Source organism: Aphidius gifuensis, linkage group LG1 (genome assembly GCF_014905175.1).
Source record: "Aphidius gifuensis isolate YNYX2018 linkage group LG1, ASM1490517v1, whole genome shotgun sequence".
In the NCBI taxonomy this organism is placed as follows: domain Eukaryota; kingdom Metazoa; phylum Arthropoda; class Insecta; order Hymenoptera; family Braconidae; genus Aphidius; species Aphidius gifuensis.
In genome coordinates this window covers 28,218,659-28,242,472 of record NC_057788.1, presented here as the reverse complement: position 1 = coordinate 28,242,472, position 23,814 = coordinate 28,218,659, and the positions used below count along the sequence as shown (strand labels likewise).

Sequence of the window (23,814 nt, the reverse complement as noted above, 5' to 3'; positions counted from 1 at the left end):
ATTGGTATAACATACTGAAGTGTAGACTGAGCTTATTCAAATGAACTTTATACACTGACAAATGAAATAAACAAAAGAATATTTTATACACAAAAACATGAAAATTGAAAATAATATCGGAAAATTATACAAAATAGTTTTCAACTAACTAAAAAATATAAAACTTTAATTTTACTTATTTTCTTTTTAATTAATTTAAAAAAAAAAAGCTCAATATATTTTTATATAATAATCTCGTAGATTTATAATTTTTTTCTTTTTTTAATTTTAAACTTTACGATAAACGACAAAGACGATGGCATATTGCACTGTGATTATTCAACCGCGTGAGCATTTGATTGTAAATCTAGAAAAATCTTAGGGGGCGCATGAAAGCATGAAGAAATACCAAGTTCTAGTAATATATTGCGGTAGACCAATGAATAGCTGTGAAGAAAATCAATTGCCCTATCGTGCAAATGGCTGGAAAATTATATTGGCCATATCGTTCTATCCAAGTATGCTTGCACCGAGCTGTCAAGGACAGTGCCTCTCTACAGACAAACGTTTTTTTTTTATTTTTTTTAAAATCAACTCATTTTATTTTTCATTTATACTTGTTCAATAGTCACAGTGCTATATTTTTTTCTCATTTTTTTTTTTCAGACACTTGACTGACTTTTGTTTTATTATAAATTTTTTTCTGCTTCATTGCAGTACCTTGTACAAACTTTGAAACAACTGAGAGTATTCTACTTTCTTTTCCTTTTTTTTCTTTCTTTTTCATTAAATTCTTGTATAACAAATTAATAAATATAAATCATTGAACGTATAATAATTAATCACTCAATTCAACAATGTTTTAAGAAGAAGAAAAAAAAATAAGAAATAGATAAATTGCCCTGGTAGAAAAAGCATAAATTTTTTCTATAAAAATTTTCAAAATTTAAGGAAATGAATAAAAAGCAATACATGAATATGTTGAAGTACTTCGATTTATAAACAACAAAGATGCATTATAAAAATACATACCATTGAGTACGTGGACGGAAACAGTGGTTGCTGCAACATCCGCCAAAGCGCAGCTGTAGTTTCCGCTATCTTTTTTGTTGGCATTTGCAATATATAATCTTGATACCGCCCCCTCGGCGCCCATGTCTGTCTTGACGCTAAAACAGAAAATAGAAAGGCACATGGTGGGCGTCAGTGAGTCTTATCCATTGGGAGGACAGAAATATATACTATTGTTAAATTGTTAGAAGTAAAAGTGAGCAGAGTTCTTCAAGGATGGGCGTTACGAGACATTTCACAGTCACGTTGATAATATACTATCAAAATAAAAAAAAAAAAAAAAACAATTCACAAAACGATTTTTTTAAAACTGGCCTTGACAGTATACTTTGATATAAAATATTTTTGACACTCAGTATTTGTTTGTATATAATTTTTTTTTACATTTTAAATAGAATATATTTAAGCCTATCATAAAAGATCACGTTGCTGAAACTTTTGACACTCTCTACTGCATTGCATCAACATTCAAAAATTTTACACTGCAGATATTTTTAACACTGTTTCTTTATTTAAAAAAATAATATATTATTTTATTTTTAAAATATTGTTATTTATTTTATTATCATATTAACAATAGCTTAAGTGTTCTAATAAAAATTAAATATGTATGTATGAATATATTATAGTCATGTATCCATAAAAAATGATGTTAAAAAAAATTTAAAAATTATTCTAAACAAGCGTTTTCAAATGTCATAAGAGTTGGACAGGATTCACGGTTATAATTCATGATTTATTTTATAAAAATTTCAACTTTATATATATATACACATAAAACTAAGTATTTTTTATTCATTTTATTTTTTTATTATTTTTATACTGTATGAAATCGATATAACCTCAATGTAAAACTATGTGATTCAATGTATCACAGCAAGTAATGTATCACAGTAAGTGGCTCTTGAATTGATTAAATCTTGTATTCTACTTTCTTGTTCAATGTTTTTTTGGCGGCTATATTCTACAGTGAATTTTTTATTATTATATATTTACATATGTAAATTCAACATCTCAATTTGTCAGTCAAAAGTATTTTTATTCGTAAAATTTTTAAAGCAAGTATGCACATACGTTTACTTGTACTACTTAAATTTATAAATTATTTTTTCTAATATTATCTTTTGAATAATTAATTAATATTGAATAATATATGATAAAGTTTTGTTGATATATGAAATACAAATAAAATGGAATTTAGTTGGTTTTATTGTTATAATGTCATGGCATATCGAATTTTCTAAAACAACACAAACCAGTTGATACTGAAAGCAATGAGATTAGTTAGTCAAAGCTATATGCTACAAACAGGATTACTTGAATAATCCTAGTCGTTCTCAGAGACAATCGCTACCAACAATTGTACTTTGCATTATATGACATTGGTGGGTAAATTCTGTTAAACAGAAGCATGAAACAACTCTATAGTTTGTCATATTTAATTGATTCTACTTTGATAAATTCATATAAAATTTTTAATTAAAATATTTTTTTTTTTTTATTTGAAATAATTTTATAATTAGATTATTGTAATTAACAAGATAATTTTGGATATTAAATAGATAATATTAATTATATAAATTGAAATAATTTATTACATTGATAACGAAATATTAATTTAAATAATTATTTTTATGAAATTAATATTTTAAATTATTTTTTAAATCTTAATAGAGAAATCAAATAAAATGAATCATCAAAAGGTTAATTAATTTTTTTTTCCAATAAAAATTAGCTTTCTCAGAATATTAATGCAACAATTTTTTTTTTTTACTGTATTGATTGTATTTCGAAGAAGAAATATCAATCAAAGTACAAAATTAAAAAAAAAGCGGTCAACTTCAGATTGATTGTTATTTTTTTTATTTAAAAAAATAATATTTCTCGGATTTTTAATCTATTGTTTCTCGTAATAAATATTTTAATTAATATTTAATAAGAATTTATTTCAATAAAATATTTTTAATTCAATTATAATTTTAATATTAATATTTTTAAAAACACCTATGATAAATTAAATTTTAAAGAATTTTTCTTATTTCTACATTCTAATAATGGACATGAGAAATTCCAATAGTTGTTTATTAAATTATAAAATGTCAAGTATTTATAATGAAATATGTCGTCTATTTACGTATTATTATTTTTAAATATAAAATGAATTTTCAATTCCCACAATTGCTTGGAGTATTATTCAAATGACTGATAGAACACTGGAGACGCATGTATGTGTGGCACATGATATCACACCTCTTACGCTTCCTGAATACCAGTGAAATTCTAATACAATATAAATATACGACAACACCCGTTGTATAATCCAATTCACAAGAGATATCGCATACAAATTTTTTTTTTATTTTTATTTTCTGTTATTATTCTATTTTTTATTCTTTTCAGTCAGCTGAAATTTAATTCTACTCAGACTTTCCTCATATCCATTTTCAATATATCCTCTACTTATTTATTTTTTTTTTCAAGTATAACTTTGTTTTTCATGATCCATTTATTTTTAATTTCATTTTTTTCTTTAAATTCCAGTTCCTCTTACTATTTTTTTGCATTAGCAGAAATTCTTTCAACAATATGACTTTTTTTTCTTTCAACTTTTGCATGTGTCTGACTATCCGTTGATATTCACTACTTCATTATTATTTTTTTTCTTTGTCTTTTTGCATTTGTGAAGCTTTCAATGTATTACTTTGATCCGATAGTTGATAAAAAATTATAATATCATTATTATTATTATATAAATGACAAATTTTATAAACTAAATAAAGAAAATGTATGTATTTTTCTGTTTATTGTTTCGTTTTTTTGTAGATTTATTTATTTATTTTTTATAGGTTATGTCATAAATTTATATTCAGTTCATTGATTTGAGAAAGAGAGAGAGAAATACTAGATCCTTTTGACTGTCATCTTGAAGGGATAAAGATCTCAATTCTACAATCGTTCATACCAACAACGCCGTAAGGCACACAACTGGTTATATGCTGCAACGTGGCATTCACGAGAAAAGTCGTTGCAATAGAATTTTTTTTTTATAATTTCTATTTTTTTTTTTATCCGACAAATGCAATACCTATTCACTTCGTCCCCGTTTTCGATTCACGTCGAAGTTATCTGGCAATATTTTTCAATTTTTATTTTTTTTCATTTTTTCTTTCAATGTCTATTTTCGCTTTCACACCAATATTCTTAAACGTTTTTTTTTCTTTTTTTTTTTATTTCTTCGACACTTTTTTACGTCAATTGGCAGTTTATTCTTGATAATTTTTCTTTTAAATTTCAAAACAATTTAATATTAAAATTTATATAAATGATTGCGTCAAAAATTGAACAATTAAATTGGCATTTAAAAATATACAATTCAAATTATATTATAGCCTTAATATTCATTGTTGCAAAATTTACTCAAGCATATGTGGCGCCACATTTTCCGTATCGTTCGTCGCTTCCAAGCCATTTGCCTTTGACCCCATGACGTATAAGAAAAATGCGAATAAATAAGATACAGAAAAGAATAAAAAAAAAAAAACAAATAGAGTTAAAAATAAATAATAACAAACAATAAAGAATAGAATATTGTTGGCAGTGATAATTTTTAATACTATTCCATTCAAATTTCTTGATATAGACTTGCCAACTTTCTTCAAATGTCGAAGAAAAACTTTGATATAATCACGTTTATTATAATGAATTATTCTAAAGTTTGTAATTTATTACTTATATAATTGTTGTTCCGTTCATAATACATAAATATCACTTACAAATTAATTCATCAAAAATTTTTGAATAACAATTTAACATTTTTATTACAATTTTAACGAAAACATGGTTTGAAGTTTAATTATTTCAACCCGACAAAACAATTGTATTATAATAAAATTATAACTTTAGTATTGTTTATTATTACCATGAAATTTCTTTGCATTTATTTTTGGAACAAAATATATGCTATGTATTAGGGGTTATATATAAATAATATTAATGAAATAGTTATGCAAGATTTACCACAAATAAAAGACAATAAAGCATCGATATTCATCACTGGACAATAAAAAATACCATCATAATTATAAAAAAAAAATAAATACCGCGTGAATTTGTTTTAACCAGTCACATGGATGAATAACGATGGCGTGGTAGACCAAGCAATTAATCGTTCAAGTGCTGATTGTATGCAATTTATTGTTGTAATTTGGTTGAAAATAGTCGAACCATGCTCTTACCAACACTCATACTATAACTCCAATTAATCAAAAAGGTCACGTTGACAATTATTTATATAAATAATTATGAGACATATCAAACTTGCTCAGAAATTTATATTTTCAATTGAAAATTAAATTTAAAAAATACATTAATTCTTCAATACAAAATTGATAAAAAATAAATAAAAAATTCATTCAATACAATGCTCATAAAAATACAATAAAAAGAAATTTGAATTTTTCTTTTTATTATTTTAAATTGAAGAATGTGGATATGATAAAAAAATAAAAATGATTTAGTAAATATTCCACGTATAGAGAGACAATTGAAATTCGGTTGGATCAAGCTTTGGAATCTCTGCGTCAGCCTGTCCAAGATATGTGTAGCTGGAATTGGTGAAGAGTATTTCTGACCCTTCTAGATATATATATAGTTTAATACTGGAATTTGAAAGTGTAGAAATGTGGGTAGAGTCAGGTGGACCAATATGCGGCATCTGGCTTTACACGTTTCAAGCTTCACATAACAAGCTACGGACTTGCTGTTCGCTGATGGGAAAAGTTGCAACATGCAAGCTCAGATGTATTCTCACTGACTGGTGTGCATATCCTTCCTTTTTCAGTTTAAACTTCAAAGTATCATCGTGCTTGCTACTGTTGTCTCATTTTCTTTACTTCAATGTACACATATATATGTATATTTGTTCTCATCGTGCATTCAGTTTAACCTTATCGAGCATATCCTTCGTGACAACGACGCAATCATGCTACCAACTTCTCGTCCAACATTAAAATACTATATATATATTTATTCAATTTTTTTTTTTTTCAAAGTATAACATTGCCATTTGTTAAGTGACTTATTATCAGTCACTGTATTTTTTTCTCTCAACTGAACAGTTAGTGCATTAATTAAAATAAAACTCAATAATAATTAAATATATTCTTTGTTCCATTTTGATTTTTATATAATTAAAAAAAATTATGTAATCAAGGTTTTGTGCGAGCTGATATAAAACTTCAATTGGATATTTATGTCAAGAGTTTACAAGAATTTTTGCTGAATAAAGGTAATTAGGGTACTTTACTTTGAGTAGTTAGAATTAAATTAAAAGCGAAAATAAAAAATATATGCATCATAAAATGCAAATATTCTTGACATCTTTTAAAAATAGTACGAGTTGTTAATGAGCCAAATATATCTATAGTTTGTGGTAAAAACAACCCTTTAGGTATTTTTAAAACTTGTATAGTTTGAAAACTATTAAAAGAAAGAATTAAAAAGAAAAACAAAACTCTTCACTATATTTCTAGGTTAATAAAAATAAAAAATAAAAAAATGTTAATTATCCAATATTTGCCAATCAAAAAAGATCAGTTAATTAAATGATGAAAAGAATTTGTACATGACTTGTTCTTGAGGGTAGAGTAACATGTCACCCTCTTGACCAGTTATGTACTGACTTGATTGGAAATTTTATCCTCACGTCAGGGTCAGAGTACAACCTCTAGAGAATCAATAGATTGAATTACAATTTTATTTATTTTTATCAATTTAGTAAAGCTCAAAGCTTCGAGTATAGATACTTGTAATCATTAGCTTTGAAAAATTCAAAAAGTTTTTTGATTAAAGAGTATATTTTCGAGAATATCATTCTTTAATTTAATTATAAAAAAAAAGATAAATAAAATAGAAAATTAAATTAAAAATAATTGATTTATATAATTACTCAATTATAGGTATATTATTTTTTCTTTGAAGAAACACCAGATGTTATCTAGTCTAATAGAATTATTAGAAAAAAAAAAGCTGCAAATATTTAAATGTCATTTTTATAATGTTAAAAATGCATACAAAATTTGCTCGGTATTTTTTTATTTTTCTATATATATTTTAGAGTATTATCTTGATAAATATTTACATAATAATATTCTAATATTTTTCATGTATAAAATAATGTTACATTATATGGTATTATTTTATATATGAAAATTAGAATAGAATATAGTTTAAATATCATGTGTTTTTACAAACTTTTAAAAAAATACATAAACATAGAAGTTCTATGTGATATTCAACGGGGCGCATGAGCTTTTATGAGTTTCAGCTCGACCGAGAAAATATCATCTTTATCAAATTCTCCCAGTCTTCGTTGACTATGTCACAATCTCGAGACACCTGGTGTTATTATGCATTACCTTATTCTAGCTTACAATGAACTTGCGTGCTTCATACACTTTTACCAGATAAAATTATGTCAAATAACAAAATAAAACAAAAAAAAAAATATAATAAAACATTACACTTATATTCTCTTAGTATACTTTTCTTCTGGAAAACAAATTAAATACATTTCATTTGTACTAGCTCAAAAGAAAAAAATAAAAAATAATACTTTATTGTTTTTCAATGAAAACATTTTATTATATTTTATTAAAATAAATTTTTTCATAAAAACAATAAAAGAGAAAAATAAGAAAAACAAGAAAATATTTTTCTAGGTAATTATGTGGTCGTTGTAAATTTACTCGAGGGCAAATGCATAACACAATTTACTTATTATTTTTAATTAGTCTCTAAAAGTTACGTCATTTTTTTTTATGAGCATTGAAAATGATTAAATAGTCTACTACTTTAAAAAACCTTCGCTTGAAAAAATACCTTATTTAAATATGTATATTTTATTTTTTATTATTTTTTAAACAATATAAAAAGTGTTGGAAAATTGCTTGAACTGAGTTAGTAGGTATGTACTAGCAATGAAATATAACGCAATATTGTATACGCCACATTGCTACCACTTGGTTATATTTTGTGTGTATACTAGACGAGAAAAAAAAAAACATTACGTAATGATATGTTATCTATGTGTGTATAACTGTACAAAGATAGTTATCAAATAGTTGACTATTACTATTTTTACATGAACAACTAGCATTGTCATATTTAATTGAAAAAAAAAAAAATTTGTTATCTTTGTTTTCATGCATGGATAGGCATTATATGGGTGAATATTAACGGACCCCATTCAAAAGGGTTCCCCAATGAATTATTGATCTTTCCAAGGATAATAATCATAGCCAACAACAACACCATAATTTAAAAATTTAAATGAAATAATTTAATTTAATTGTTAATTAAACTTTAGTTCAATTTTAAAAAAATAAAACAACAAAAACTAATTAGATATTTCGATGATTTTTTCATCAATTTTTGAAACGTTTAATTGTATACCAGATTTTTTATCCTTTGTTTAACGTTTTTGTATTTTTTTTTTTTAATATATAATTGAGTTTTTAAATTACACGGTATTTTATTTTTGTAGTTGAATTTATTTGCCAGTTTCATGAGCCTTATATTTTGACGAATAATAAAAACAGATTCATATAAAAATTTTAATTATTCAAAGAACGTAATATGCAAGGATGGACTGGTATGCTGAAACTTTTCTCGTAAATTTTCCATATTTTTAAAAACATATATTCCGACCAATGAGTTTACTTTTTTTTTTTTTTTTTATCTTAATATTTTTTTGTAGCACCATTTTGGTCATTTGCATGAATAACTTGCATGAGAAACGGAAAAAAAACAAACACGTTGGTACAATAACTGCAGTGAGCTTGCGACTGAAAATTCAAGTAGCTAATTAGAAATTTTTTTTGTCTCTATATAATCAAATGAGAATATAGCATAAAATTCTGACACCATCAATTTTAAACTTTTGATTTAATTTAATTTACATTGACAATTATTTAATTATCGTTTTATAATACAATAAAAAATATTTTAAAAAATTTCATATTCTATTCTGTCAACTAAATTTTTTTTTCCTTTTATTTTATTAATATTATTAAATTTAAAAACGTCAATCGTCTTTAATTTAAATTAAAATGAAAATCAGATAATAAATATTAAACTAAATGAATAAAATTTTTAAGTAAATAATTTAAAAAAAAAAAAAAGAAAAAATAATTAAAATTTAATTTATAATATGAAGAGTAAAATATTATGGGTAGTTCGTTATTATATATATGTAGTGCCATTATAAACTACACATTGGAAAATAATATAATGCAGTAAAACCTCCCTCGTGATATTAATCACATTTAAGTGAACTATCTACCCCGACAATGATAGTGTGGTGAGTGCTCCGCGGAAGTGCTCTTTGTCGTGATCCTTGCAACGAGAAAATTTATCGACTATGCTCATCCATGTATTTCACTGATTCACTTTTATTTTATAAATGCAATAGATTTCATTTTGATATCTATATTATATGTGTATTGATATGTGAGTGAGACTACATGAAATGGGAGTGAGAAGAGGCTGGTAATGAAACAACGGAAACAGGTATAAACCATTGGCGATTGGAAATTGGTCAAGTGATAATAAAGAGGAAATGTGTAAGAGGAGAGAGAGAGAGAGAGAGAGGAAGAGGTGCCTGGTATCAGCAGGACTTTCATCCAGCAATCGAATTATTTGCTTACCATGCATAGCCAGGCAGTTTCATACATATACAACTCGCCGAACATTTATCTAATGACATCGTAAAGTATCCAGATTAATATGTGAGATAATGGACCAATGTAATTTGATAATGAAGATCAGTTTGATTATTTTATTAGTTTAATTTTTTTTATATTATTAATAATTATAAATTAATTTATTGCAATTGAGAATTTTTAAATTGATTTCAATGTAATTTATAAATAGGAAAATAAAACTATACAAATGTATCGTTTGACTATAACAAATACAATTATTTATCAAATGACTTAGCATAAATGACAGAAATCCTGATTAAATATTAGAAAACCAGTATAATATTATTTGCAACGAGTTTGTTTAGTCTGTATATATACTGATGGGTAAAATACATTTCAATGTTGTACAATTGAGTTCGTCATCTGTTTTGGAGTTTGTTTCAAAGGATCCACACTATGCACATTGTCTCAATCAGAGTTAACATTACGTATGCATATTACACAACAAGTTCTTCAAGACTTGGTCAATGCTTGTGGATTGTATGCTTTAAACCAACATCAGCAAATTCAATAAAGTTACATAATTCTGCTAAAATCATAGTTGTCTCAAATTTAATAAAAATTTAAATACAAATTATTTTTTCAAGTTTTTATTTGAATTTTAATTTTTAACTAATTCATTTTATTATTTTAAATTAATTGCATTTAGAAGTTTTTAAATAACGAGCACATTGGCGCGCTTCGCGTGCCTGTATCTATACCTTCTAAAAGGTTCATTGTTCATTGATTTTATAAACACAAGTATTATCATAAAAAAAAAAAAGAATGAATAAATTGACGAAAAATTTTTTTAATTTATTTATTTACACATAAATCACACATAATTCACACGTAATTTTTAGTCTAATAACATCAAGATTGAATGTTTACTGAAAAAGTTGTGCTACCTTAATATGTCAATTTTAAAAAAAAATATAAAAAATATTTAAAAAAATTTTGTTTTTGAATTATTTCTTCACACATAAAAAACACATAATTCGCACAAAATTTTGAGCCCAATTGCATTAAGATCCGATGATTATTGAAAAAGTTGTGCTAGCTTAATATTTGAATTTTTTAAAAAAATGTAAAAAATAAAAAAAAAATTTTCTTTCAAATTTATTTCTTCACACATAAAAAACACATAATTCGCACAAAATTTTAAGCCCAATTGCATCGAGATCCGATGATTATTAAAAAAGTTGTGCTTAATTATATAGTTTTAAAAAAAATATAGAAAATATTTAAAAAAATTTTCTTTCAAATTTATTTCTTCACACATAATTCGCACAAAATTTCAAGCCCAATTGCATCGAGATCCGATGATTATTAAAAAAGTTGTGCAAGCTTAATATGTCAATTTTAAAAAAAAAAATATCAAAAATATCAAAAAAAATTTTGTTTACTCGCTTTTTTTCGTTGTTTTTTCGTTATTAACGAAATAAATAAAAAAATAATAGAGAAAGGCAAACAGAAAGAAATTTGTATGAGAGTAAGTGAGAAAAAAACAATGACCAATCAAATGTCCGGAAGACCGATGATGTTTGTCCTTTTTATATTAGGATCAAATTATCTATAAAAATTTTATGTAAATTTTCTTTTGTTTTTTTTTTGGTATAATTTCTAAATTTTATCAAATATATTTGTGTAAACAAGTTATGCTATTAAAGTTCATGTCTGTGTGTTAATATATTTGATTATATTCAATATTCAATTTCATAAAGCATCTAAAATTTGTCAATGAGAATGCAACCAATTAGATAAACTTAAACCACAGCTCTAAACAATGAACCATCAACTGACTTCTAATCACACAACTTTGCTTCATAGAACACTTCTGGCTTACTCGTAGAGACCACCAATCTAGTTGTTGACCACTGAATCTTGCATTGAGCATCACGTACATTGATTTTCAAGTACAATTACGTGGTAAATGAATTTAACTTATTGAAAGTTCAATTTAAATTCACACAACAATACGAAATATTAAATAATTTGTTCAATATGATAAATCATTATTACAAGCATGTAAATTTATACAAAAAAAATATAATATTTATAAATGAAAAATAATTTTATAAAATAAACAAATTGTAGATTTAATAAAAAAATTAACATCTGCAATGTAAATAAATATATAAATAGTGAACAATGAATTTTAGAATAACAGTTTTGTTCAATTTTCCAATAGCAAATTTACCAATACACAAATAAATACATATGCCTTGTTTTGATTGTTAAAAATTTATAATATTTGTGCTGTATATACAAATGTATATGCAATATCATGAAAATGCTACAATCTTGGCATTTGCAAATATATTTGTCGACATATGTTCAATTCAGATAGTGTAATGCTCGAGGGATATCACCTCAATGTAGTTTGATATTCTCAGTTTGGATTTACAAAAGACTCTCATGGGAAACTAGGATCAAACATTCACTTTGTGAACACAGTTGAATCTATCGAAATAAAATAATACCACAAAACATAAAATTAAACAAATATCCAATTGACCTGTAACTTGAGCCAACAAATAGTAAATAGTGATTTTTATTTTATTTTGAATAAAAACTTTATTTATTATATTTTTCATTATTTAAATTTTCTTTTGTTTTTTGAATTTGAAAAAAACATACTTAATGAAAATACCATCTTGAATTTCAACAAGTTTAAAACTGTATATAGAAATTGTAAAAAAAAAGGAAAAATCGAAAATTCATTTCAAGATTTTACGGTAAATAGTTTAGAGCATCTTTCGAAACTTTGATTTGAGCTTGAGTTTGATTCGTAACGAGGGTTAGCCAAAAGTTTTGTGGACAATAGAGATAAGGAAAAAAAAAAAAAAAAGTCCTAGTGTCAGTGTTCGGTAAAACTCAGTACTACATTAGAAAAGTGAAAACTTTCTCAATTGGTTGGAAGCCTCAATGTATTAAAGAGAGTCGACAAACCCAACTTAAAACGTTGAAAAGGCATGAGACTTTATTTTTCAAATAATAATAGGACAAAAAGTTTTTGATTTTATATAAAGGCAACATGTGGCACATCAAAATACTGTAATTACTAAAAAAAAAAAGTAAAATCATTCGATACAAAATCTGAAAAATCTACTGATCCATTAATTGAATTATAAAGTCACTTATTACCAATTTAAAATCCATTCAAAGTATTATTTTTTTGAATGAAATATAATGGACAGAAAAAAAAATATTACAAGAAAAAAACGTAATGGAAAAAAGATTATTTAAAGCTTGACATAGTCTACAACAGAGAAGAAAAAAAAATAAATATATTCTTTTAGTAAGAAAAAGCAAAATGAAGAAAATAAAATTCATGAGAAAAAATAAAAAAAATAATTTACAATTGTAAAGTATTTTTTTTTTTTTAAATTTTTTTTTCTAATAAAACACAATTGTTTTAGATAATATTCAAATGGAATTTAAGCACAAAAATTATTTGCTTGTATAACAGATAAATTACAATTCATCCGTATGATTGATTAAAATTGTTTTTCACATTGTGAATTTTTGAAACTCTCATGGACAGGAAAGTTTAGTGGAATTCCGTGGGGTATATTCGAGTTCGTCACGTGGTTGAAGAAGACCACAGAAACATTTTCGTTGGCATGAGCTTACGAATTTATAGCTTTCTACATTTCACAACATACAGTGAGAACTCCCTCGGTGAATTTTCTCTCTCTCTCTCTCAAACTACCTACTCTTATCAGGCAATAAAAACTCCCGCAAGCACAGTTCACCCCCCACCCCTACCGAATAAATGAAATATGCAATGCAACTGTTGAAAATATCAAAAGCTTTTTTTTATTTTTCATTGTATCTACATAGTTTTAAAAAAGAACACTACTTTTATATTTATTTCTTATTTTTTTTTTTCATAATTTCATTAAGCAATAATATATTGATATAATTTTTTTTTTTCTTTTTTTAGAACGATAGATCATTGTCATGAATATATCAAATTCTTAAATTACTATCAAGTTACATCAGCAGAAGTGCTTTGTAAGTGAATTCTAAAACTTTTTTTTTTTTAAATCCACCTGAAAATGAAAAAAAAAAATTCTAGAAAGTATATTCTTCCTGCTTCGAGGTTGCTTTCAGCTTGGATACAAGATATACGTTAAAATTGAACGAAAAATAGAGGAGAAAAAAAAATACACTATAAGTCTTTTACAGTATCAGATCACATGTGATAGTCGGTATTGGAAATTGTATTTTAAAAAACGAGCATCCAAGCTTTTTAAGAGATCATTCTTTACGTTGTCGAGAATTGACAACAATAATCGCATAGCTAGAGCAATTTATCTTCTAATGGACTTAATGAAATTTATATAAAATATATAGTAGCAAAATTTTTTACTAATACCATTAATATCCAAATGATAATTTATTATTTTATAAATTTTTTTTTCTCAAATTATAATGTTTTCTATTATTTTTCAATTTTTATTTCAAACATAGTTGACAAGTGTAACACAAGTTTGTTGTTGTTGTTTTAAAAACTTTATTTTTTGTAACACATGTGCCACAATATTTTGTCGTCAAACTCATGCATAGACATGCTTGGTAAACACGTCACTCAGACACAATGTTCTCTCCAAGTTATAAGTCAAATTTGAAATTGTATGTTAACATTATGATAATCCAAAATTCAATGTTAGTATATCTAAGCTAAATTCAAAAGCCAGAAATAATGAGAAATTATTATAAATGTTATATATTTCACTGACAATGAATAACTATTTTTAAAAGTAATCGGTCAGTCGTTATTCAAGTAACAAATTTATCTATGCCACAATGAAAATTATTCTATTGTTCACTAAAATTTTCAGAATATAGATCAACCAATTGACAGTTAAAATAGTGCATATTCTCATGGGTTCTACAAAGACACATATATATTTAATGATTTATCTAGTAGTACATGAATAAATAGTAAAATCAATAAAACAATTGTTGTAAACAATTATAATTTTAGAAAATAGAGTCATGAAATTTTATTGTATAACCAAAATCATTAATGATTTATTTAAAAATGTTTTTTATTTTATAAATAAGGTAATAATTGAAACAATATTATGTATGTTCTATAGATTGCCTCCGGTAAATTCGTTGGATAAATTTTCTGTTCAATTACTGTACATCCGTCACGTATAGTAGCCGATAGGCCAATAATTAAACTGTCCGTGCTGGCAATAGTATATCTCATAGATACGTGCATAGACTTTGCTTACAAACCTTGAAGTTTCAAAACCAATGGCAACTAAAATGAATGTTTATATATACACATATGTGTGTGCCTATGTATTAAGCAAAATTTCATGTGCATGGTCAAATTCAATGCACGGACTGGAAGCCACAAGCTTTGTAATACGCACGATATTCGATATTTTGTTGCTCAAATTGAAACCAAATATAGAGTTAAATAATGTAATAAAATTGAAAAGGGGAGAAACCATATGATTTACAATGTCAAATACGTGGAGATATATCAATGAAATATCAATCAGTATTTGTATTAAACACTAATTAAATGAAGTTTATATACAACTCATTTAATTTGTAACAAAAAAAAAATACTATTCATCATTCAAATTTAAAGTAATTAATCATTTTCAAAGAATAACTTTTTTGATTTAATCAAAAATAAAAATAATATAATTTTGTGTAATATATATATAAATTTGCTTTGTTCATTTAATTTTGCATTACTAATAAAACTTTTATGTCAAAGCTTCAATAAATAATGGAAATCAAATCTATTACTGAAATCATATTAACTAAAATCAACTTTTGTTCACTATAAATTTGTAGTGAGTAAGTAATTAAAGTTAATTTTTTTTTCGTTTCAATTTTATATATACATATAGAATAAATAATTGATATATGATATGCTATATTATATAACCAATAAATTTCATGTTAAGAGGAATGTGATTCTGTTGGTAAAAATAAGGGAACAGTTAGGTCAAAATGAAAGGTTGTCATTGCCGTTAAAGTAATTTGAAACTCGTGTGCATACAGCTTTTTACAAAATACACTCGTCAAAATTATTTTTTATTTTTTATTTTCTAGTGCTCGATTAATTGAAAAAAAGGAAAAAAAAAAAAGAGAAATAATACAATTACTAGTACGCTTGTTATACCATACACGATGATAATATTTTTTAAATATTGTTAATAAAATTGTTTCGTTTATATACAATTATAATGATATTAATTAAAAAAAAAAATAGATAGTATATTTTTTATTTTTTGATTTTATACAAATAGTAAAAATGTATAAAATAAAATGAAAATTTTTCACTTAAATTCATACATCTCTGGAATGGTACACGGAAAAAAATTTTTAGCTGCAGTCACGAGGCGTTGGATAGTTAAAAAAGGATAGTTGATTTAATAATCAAGCCCGATATATTAAAAAGACAATCGGTTAGTTATTCCAGCCGACTGGATAGCTAGCGTGGCTAACCAACTCGTCAGATTCGACATAATCTCAATGTCAACAGCTGTTGTGTTCATAACCTCTCTTTTTTGACAGATCCACCAAATTATTATTAACAATGACTAAAATAATCCATATAGTTATTAAAAATTTAGCATAAGATTTTGTATTCAAGTTGGCGTTTATTTGGTGCATCAAATTTAGTATAAAATTAATTAGATAATAATTTTAAAAATGAGTAAATGTACATTAATATATTGTTTGTACTTCGTATGTCTATATACTTATAGTTATGCATATACGCAATCCTAAATAGCTACTACAGCGATACCAGCTTGTCAGGCTTTGGATAGCTACCACAGCTATCCAAAGTGTAATATGTAACAGTAGGCACGCTGTTTTCACAAGAATAGTAACCTGTCAAATGTGGATTGCCAAAATAACAATCCTCTGCTAACTATCCAAAGGTTAGTTAGCCGTGGATAGGAGAGACAGCTATCCAGCTCGTTGCTGCAGCTAAAAATTTTTTTCCGTGTATTTATGAGATTTAACTAAATTTTAAAATTTTGTCATTGATTGAAAAGCTTGCGGAGATGTCAAACCAAATCGTAAATGAAGCTAGGTCACTTGTTATTCATTGATTCTGAAATATAACCAATTAGGTCAATCAGATTATAATCTATAGATTCAACACTGCCCGTCAATATGTGGCGAGTTTGCGGACATATACATCTCAATGAAATTTTATCAAAAAAAAAAAATCCAGCAGTTGTATACAATACGTCGTTATTTATGTCATCTAAATAAAGCTCAAGTTGCATTTTAATATTTTTATTTATTACTGAATAATTATCGCAAAAATAATGAGTCAAAATATTTATTATATTTATAATAATTCAACTTGATTAATGTCGTTGTCAAGAAAGAATTAAAAAAAGCAATTTTATCATAAATAAATAGAATAATTCTTACCTGATACCTCCTCGAATTGTGTCATAATTAAGCATTCTGGATCCATGACGCCAAGTAACATAACCAGAGGGATGAGGCACTTTGCTTACAACGCATTTTAGTTCAATTGTACTTCCAGCTTTGTAAAATTTATCACCAGCAGTTGCACCATGCTCATCAACAATTTCTACACGAGGTACTGAAAGCAAATAAATTTATCAATTGCTATTATTATTATATTTAATTCAAAATATTAATTAATATCTAAAATATTTACGTAGAAAAATAACAATAGTATTTATGAGTTAAACTTTTTTTTTTTTTTATAAAATAATCAATAGTATCAATACAAAAATATTTATAAATAAAACAACAGATAAAAATAATTATAGATTCGAAAGCTTTGTATGATTTGTATTTTTGAATCAACTCGTTAAATTTTTAAAAATTTTTGCTATCAATTTTTTTACAAATTAAAAATATATCAAAGTAAAAAAATAGACCAGTCGTTTGTTGAATGTAAACTCAATATATATATTCCATTTGTAAGGATTTTACTGCGACATTTATTATTCATTAAAACTCAGATGGAAATTCAAAAAATGCATTGAAGCTTTATTATTATAATAAAACATGTTCGTGGCATTAAATTAAAAGAAAAAAAAACCAAACAAACAAATGAAAAAAGAAAGGATTTTTCTTGAATTTTCATATGACAATTATCATTGTTGACTGTCAAAATTATTCAACAATTTATGTTGAATAAAAAACTCATACAAGTGACACTTATTTTGTATGCATAAAATATGTGACAACTTTATATTTAAGTTGGGTAACGGTATCACACGTATATAAGATATATACAAAAATGAGGATCACAGATGATGGTATTTGTGATAGTACATTGTAGATCAAAAAAAAATATATATATATAAAAAAATTTAACGTCAGATGTTTACCACGAGAAAATGTTGGCAATATGCATGGGAATCACGTTGTTGATGTACGAGAGAATTGGGGTTGTGTATGCGACATATGCCACCACAATGCCCAGTTTCTCATGCATAGTTACATACTTTTCTCTTCTTCTTATATTTTTATTTTTTTATTATTATATTTTTCATTTTTTTATCATATTTTAATATTATACCATCTCTGCATGATATTTTTTACAAGACACGTATTTTTCCTATCACCAATTTATTAAATAATAATAAATCGTTTTTTTATTTATTTTTTCCTTTATGAATAGAAAAATATTTCTTTTTTTTTTTTTTTTTTATAAATTAAATTGAAATGTTCAAGTATCGTTGACTTTTTGTCATTTTGTGTTTTCATTTATTTTAAAATTATTACGAAGCCAAGAAACAGACGTTGAAAATGCAAATATTATTCGTTGAATTAATTTTTTTTATTTTTTACAATTTAATTACAGAAGAAAAATGTATGTAACCGCTGTCAAACGAATTTTATTAAAAGTTTCTTCTTGTCCGGAAGAAAGACAACTAATCGTATCTTTCAACCAAAGTTAAGATCAAAAAAAAAAAAAAAATTAATTACATTTGTAGAAAGGTTCAAAGATTGAGAGTATTTCTGTGTTTTTCCAGGAAAAAATTTAAGAGATAGTAGGCACTAGCTACTGTTATAAATCAATAAAAAAAAAATTACATTATGTTTGATGTTTGTCGATAAAAAATAGTGAAAAAATAATAATAAAAATATAAATTAAAAAAAGGATAAACTTTTTAAAATATTTATCAAATATAAAATTTTTTTTTACGATAAATTTATGAAATATTTGTTCGAGTTTTTTACGATAATCTCTATCATTGTGAGCACACACAATTTATAATCAACACATTTGAAAAATAAAATAAAAAAAAAGTTATTAAAGTATAAAAATACAGAATATATATTCCCCAAGTATTTTTGAATGAACGTAAAATATATATATGAGGAGTTATATATAGTTTGCCAGTGATTTTAATTAAAATATGGAGATTAGTATCTAAAGCTGGTTATTATATAAAATCTCGAAAATCTCAAAGGTCGAGGACTGTGATAATAACAGATAATATATCATCATATATCTCACAGTGTAACTGACATTTTAAAATAATAAATTCAAATTATAAATCTGTCAACATGTCAAATAATCACACACACCTTGTACAGTATATATATTTACAATTCAATAAGATACATTAACGAGCAACGTATTTAACAATATTCAATTGATCACTTTATTTAATTAAAATATACAAATAATAATAGCTATGATATGATGAGTGATGACATTAATATAATTGCATTTTGACATAACATTTCATTAAAAATATTAATTAAATTGTATAATAATAAATTTTTTTAAAAGAAATAAAATAAAAATAAAACTTGCAAGTTTTTTATCTTTGTTCTAAGATAAACTCTACAGTTATTAAATAAAAAATAATTATAATAATAAATGCTAATGTATAATTAATAATTAAATAAAAATAAATATATTTAAAATGAAAATATTTATTATTATTATTTAATCATCAATTGGATCCTGGCGAAAATATTGTCTAGAATTTTCAAGTAAACAAGTAGATTTATTTGAGTCAATTGTACTTTAAAAAAAAAATATATAAATATATATAATATGTGTAATTCTAATCACTCATTAGTCAATTCTAAATTGAAGTTAACGAGGTGATTGGCTTGCCGGTCATTATCTCCATTTCATGCTTCACAAATTGTGTCTCGAATTGAACGTAACAATAGTCGATTGGTATCGTTCTGACCGAACAAACACCAGAAGTGAACATGCCAACTTGGCTAATGTAGGTGAGATATCCATACACTGTTCATATATATACACACAATTGAACATAGTCTCGTTACTTTTGCAATACGTTTGTAACGTAAATATATCGTTTTCCACGTCAACCATACAAAACATATCAATACTTTTGCATCACTATCAAATGCATTTTCTCTGAATCCACTTTATATCCAAACTAAATAGGTATTCTGCATCATGATCAGTCTGTATATATATTACTTTACAAACGCATCCAACAGAAAATCAATTCCGCGGATCATGTGCTTCGCATTTAAATGTTTTTTTCATTTTTATTTTCCTTCTCTTAGTATATGTAATGGTTTGTCGATTGCAATTGATAAAAAATTTTTCAAATAATCTATTTTCATGTACGGTATAAGTATCAAATTTTTTAACATGAAAATATAATGCAGTTAAATTTTATTCAGTCATAAGAATCGAGCAAAAGTATACCAGCAAATTTTCAATATTATTTAATAAATTATAATTTTTTTTTATGTAGCTGGAATGAATAATAAATTATCAATGATGATTCATGTTCTTTTAGCTTTATTATAATGAATTTTTTAACAAAAATTTAGTCATCAAATTGAAAAAAGACAAAGCTGTGATCAATGACAAATTAATGATCAATATTTACAGAATTTAATTCATCGTATGACATCATTATTTGTACAGAGACATATTCTCAAATACAGTAGTGATTGTACTGTAAAGTATATATTGCCTATTACGGTGTCCAGTTTATTCATCCAAAATTCCTATTTGAATATACCCCTTTCTACCTCAATTCCCTTCATAGCCTTGTATCTATCTGTCTCTCTGTATATAGCTTTAACCATTACCAAGTTATTCTGTCTCTATTTCATGTTTACCACGTACAAATGCAAACCACGTTTTCTACATACTACACGTTGCAAACGTTTGCATTGGCTATTCACACTGACTTTATGCAATACAGCACATCAACCAGGTGGTGCTCAATAGTACCTATATATTCTTATATTGGTAACTACGTGAAAAATTTATTTATTCAATCCATTACTATTCAAAATTTATCTACTTAGAAAGTACCAGTTAAATAATAAGTTTATATTTATTTATTTATATAATTTTTTTTCATTTTTTAATTGTTAAAATATGGAGTTTTTTTTTTCCTTTTTTTATCTACTCAACAAAGAAATTAATAAATGGATAAAAATTTCTCCATGGAAAATAATAAAATAGGTCAAAAACGTAATAATCATTTTTCTCCTCAGATAGATTTTACGATGTATATTCTTGTACTAACACGAAACAACCGACGTTTCCTCCATAAAATTGTAAACTTTAAAAACGGATATTTTTTTTTTTTTCTCAAACGATAATACGCTGTTAAAATCATACGTCAAACGTTCTCGATGATGATGATAATATAATCTAATCATTTTTTGAACTAAGGAATTTCATAAGCTACATAATAATAGTCTTATAGATTTTTTTTTTGTTTGTAAAATACAAAGATGTTGTCTTTGTGAACGTCAAGACGAAATTATTAATAATTTGAATTACTAATTAATTTTAAATGTTGTAAAATAATAAAGTTACGAAATATTATTATAAGTTTTATGGTACAATAATTATGAAAGAATAACTTTTGAATTAATTATACAAAATTATTAATGTACAAGTTATTAAAAGCTCATATATCAATATTTATTTTATGTCAAAATTAATTATGAAATAATAAAATTATTCTTGGAATATTGTTGAAATTTGATGTAACAATATATTTATTTATTTATTTAATATTTTTTTATTGTAAAGCTTTCATTTGAGTATCCAATTTTTTACTGAGCTTGCAACCGCAAAACCACATACTACCTCTCAATTTACCTGAAAATCTGCTGAAAATATTTTAAGCAATTGTGCAAATCAATGTTTACATAAAACAATGCTTTAAATAAATTAATAAATATTTTCATAAATTATGAAAATAAATTTTTAAAAGAGTTTGACATAAAACCAAAGTATAAAATATTTTACCACTGTAATCATTCATCAGTTCAAGTAAATTATTTTTTTTTTTGTTTTTAACATTAAAAAAAGGATATTTTAAACTCTATTGATAGTAAAAAAAAAAAAAAGATTATTTGTGGTTTTTTCTTTGAACCGTCAACATCAGTCAATATCATTCAGCCCAGAATTATATAAGGATCACTTGATTTTGACAGGCTTTAAATTTAAACCTGTCAATCAAATGTTTCAACAAACATGATGAGAAATAAAAGAATATTATTTATATAAAAATAATAAAAGTTTTAAAGAATATATAAAATAATAATTTGTTGTTAAATATTTTTATATAAATTGTGTGTTATTACAATTAAAAATTTGTTGTATAAATATATTTATTGTAAACACAGAATTAAACTAGTAGTTTAATTTCTGATACTTGGAATAAAGTCTCATCGAACAAGTTGGAGTAGTGAAATAAGCAATTTCCCAAATGGCATAGATATTTCCAAGTACTTAAAATGTGTATTATATATATAGTATTAAATTGTTGTGGTATATAGATTTACAAACATTGAATTAGTCGTTAAACGATGCATTAAAGTACTTGGTTGTTGTCGAGACACAAAATCCTTGCACAATGAGACAATAAACATTGAAATGCCTCTTCGTAATTCACTTAAGTGCCACTTAGTGGCTATTTCATTACTATTTTCTTGTATATATACACAATACATACATATATAAACAAGGTAATAGTAATACACTAAATCCAAAAGAAAAAATAATATAAAAAAAAAAGCTCTTTACAATGAAAAAAAAATATAAAACATACGTTAAATTTATAAAAAAATCTTTGGCATTGAATGTTTTTTTTGAATTTTTACAATTGTACAATGAATTTTGTTGGTTTTACCAATACCACAAACCATGATTTCTTTTCCTGTTTGGAGCGCAATGTAGCGCCTTTAGTAAACTAAATATAAATCAAGCTGGAATTGGCACGAGTCAGGCCCATACGATCGTTCACGAATGTTCACTACCGGCAAATAAATTCGTTTTTACCAAATAAATAAATATAAAAAAAAAAAAAGGGAAATAAAAAAAAAATAATAATAAAATAAATAACATGCCAAACTACATTTTGTGGTAGAGGTGATTTTTTTTAACGACATTGGAAATTGCCTATCGAATAATAAGGTACGAGAGCCCTTTTTTTTTTTTAAATGAATGTATGATGTTGGGATATTAGTTTGATGAAAAAAGAAAGATGAAAAAAAAAAACGAATTTGATGGTTAGCAGGCATCCGAGAGATGGTTTTAATCCAGTTACTTGGAGAATAATGGGACTACTTTGTTTCTTACTCTTCTACCAATTTACACGGTTGAAGCAGTTTCTGTTGAAAAACATTTTTAGCTCAACTAACTTGTCTTGACTATGTTTTGTGTTCCAATTTTTACTGCTTTTGTTTTCTTTTGGGGAAATTGTTTTTTTTTTGTATCCTTTTTTTTTCTATACACTTTTAGTAATTTTTCTTTTTTTTTTTTTTTTTCACTTTGAAAAATCGAAGCATTTCACTCGCTTCAACTTCATCTAAAAAGTTTAGATTCGTCGCATCTACCTCAATTTACTTGTTCGTTTTTTTGACTATATACAATTTCTTTTCACGAGGATTCAATTCACGTTGCAATACAACTCGTTCAAGTTTGAGTTTCATAGTTCATCATAAAAACTGGATATTCACAAAGGAAATTCATTATATTTCACCTTCAAATTTTGAAATATAA

At 25.0% G+C, this 23,814-nt stretch overlaps 1 protein-coding gene across 2 annotated transcripts in view; it reads right to left on the bottom strand.

The window, feature by feature from the left end:
* Nucleotides 1–23,814, bottom strand: part of LOC122860041 (peroxidasin-like) — an 83,500-nt gene that overhangs the window by 8,233 nt on the left and 51,453 nt on the right. For both annotated transcript variants that reach the window (XM_044163693.1, XM_044163685.1), the window contains 2 exons: nt 17,226–17,403; nt 1,012–1,148 (listed from right to left, as the gene is read on the bottom strand). In XM_044163693.1, coding sequence (XP_044019628.1) covers nt 1,012–1,148; nt 17,226–17,403 — 315 coding nt within the window. The remainder of the gene's footprint in view (nt 1–1,011; nt 1,149–17,225; nt 17,404–23,814) is intronic.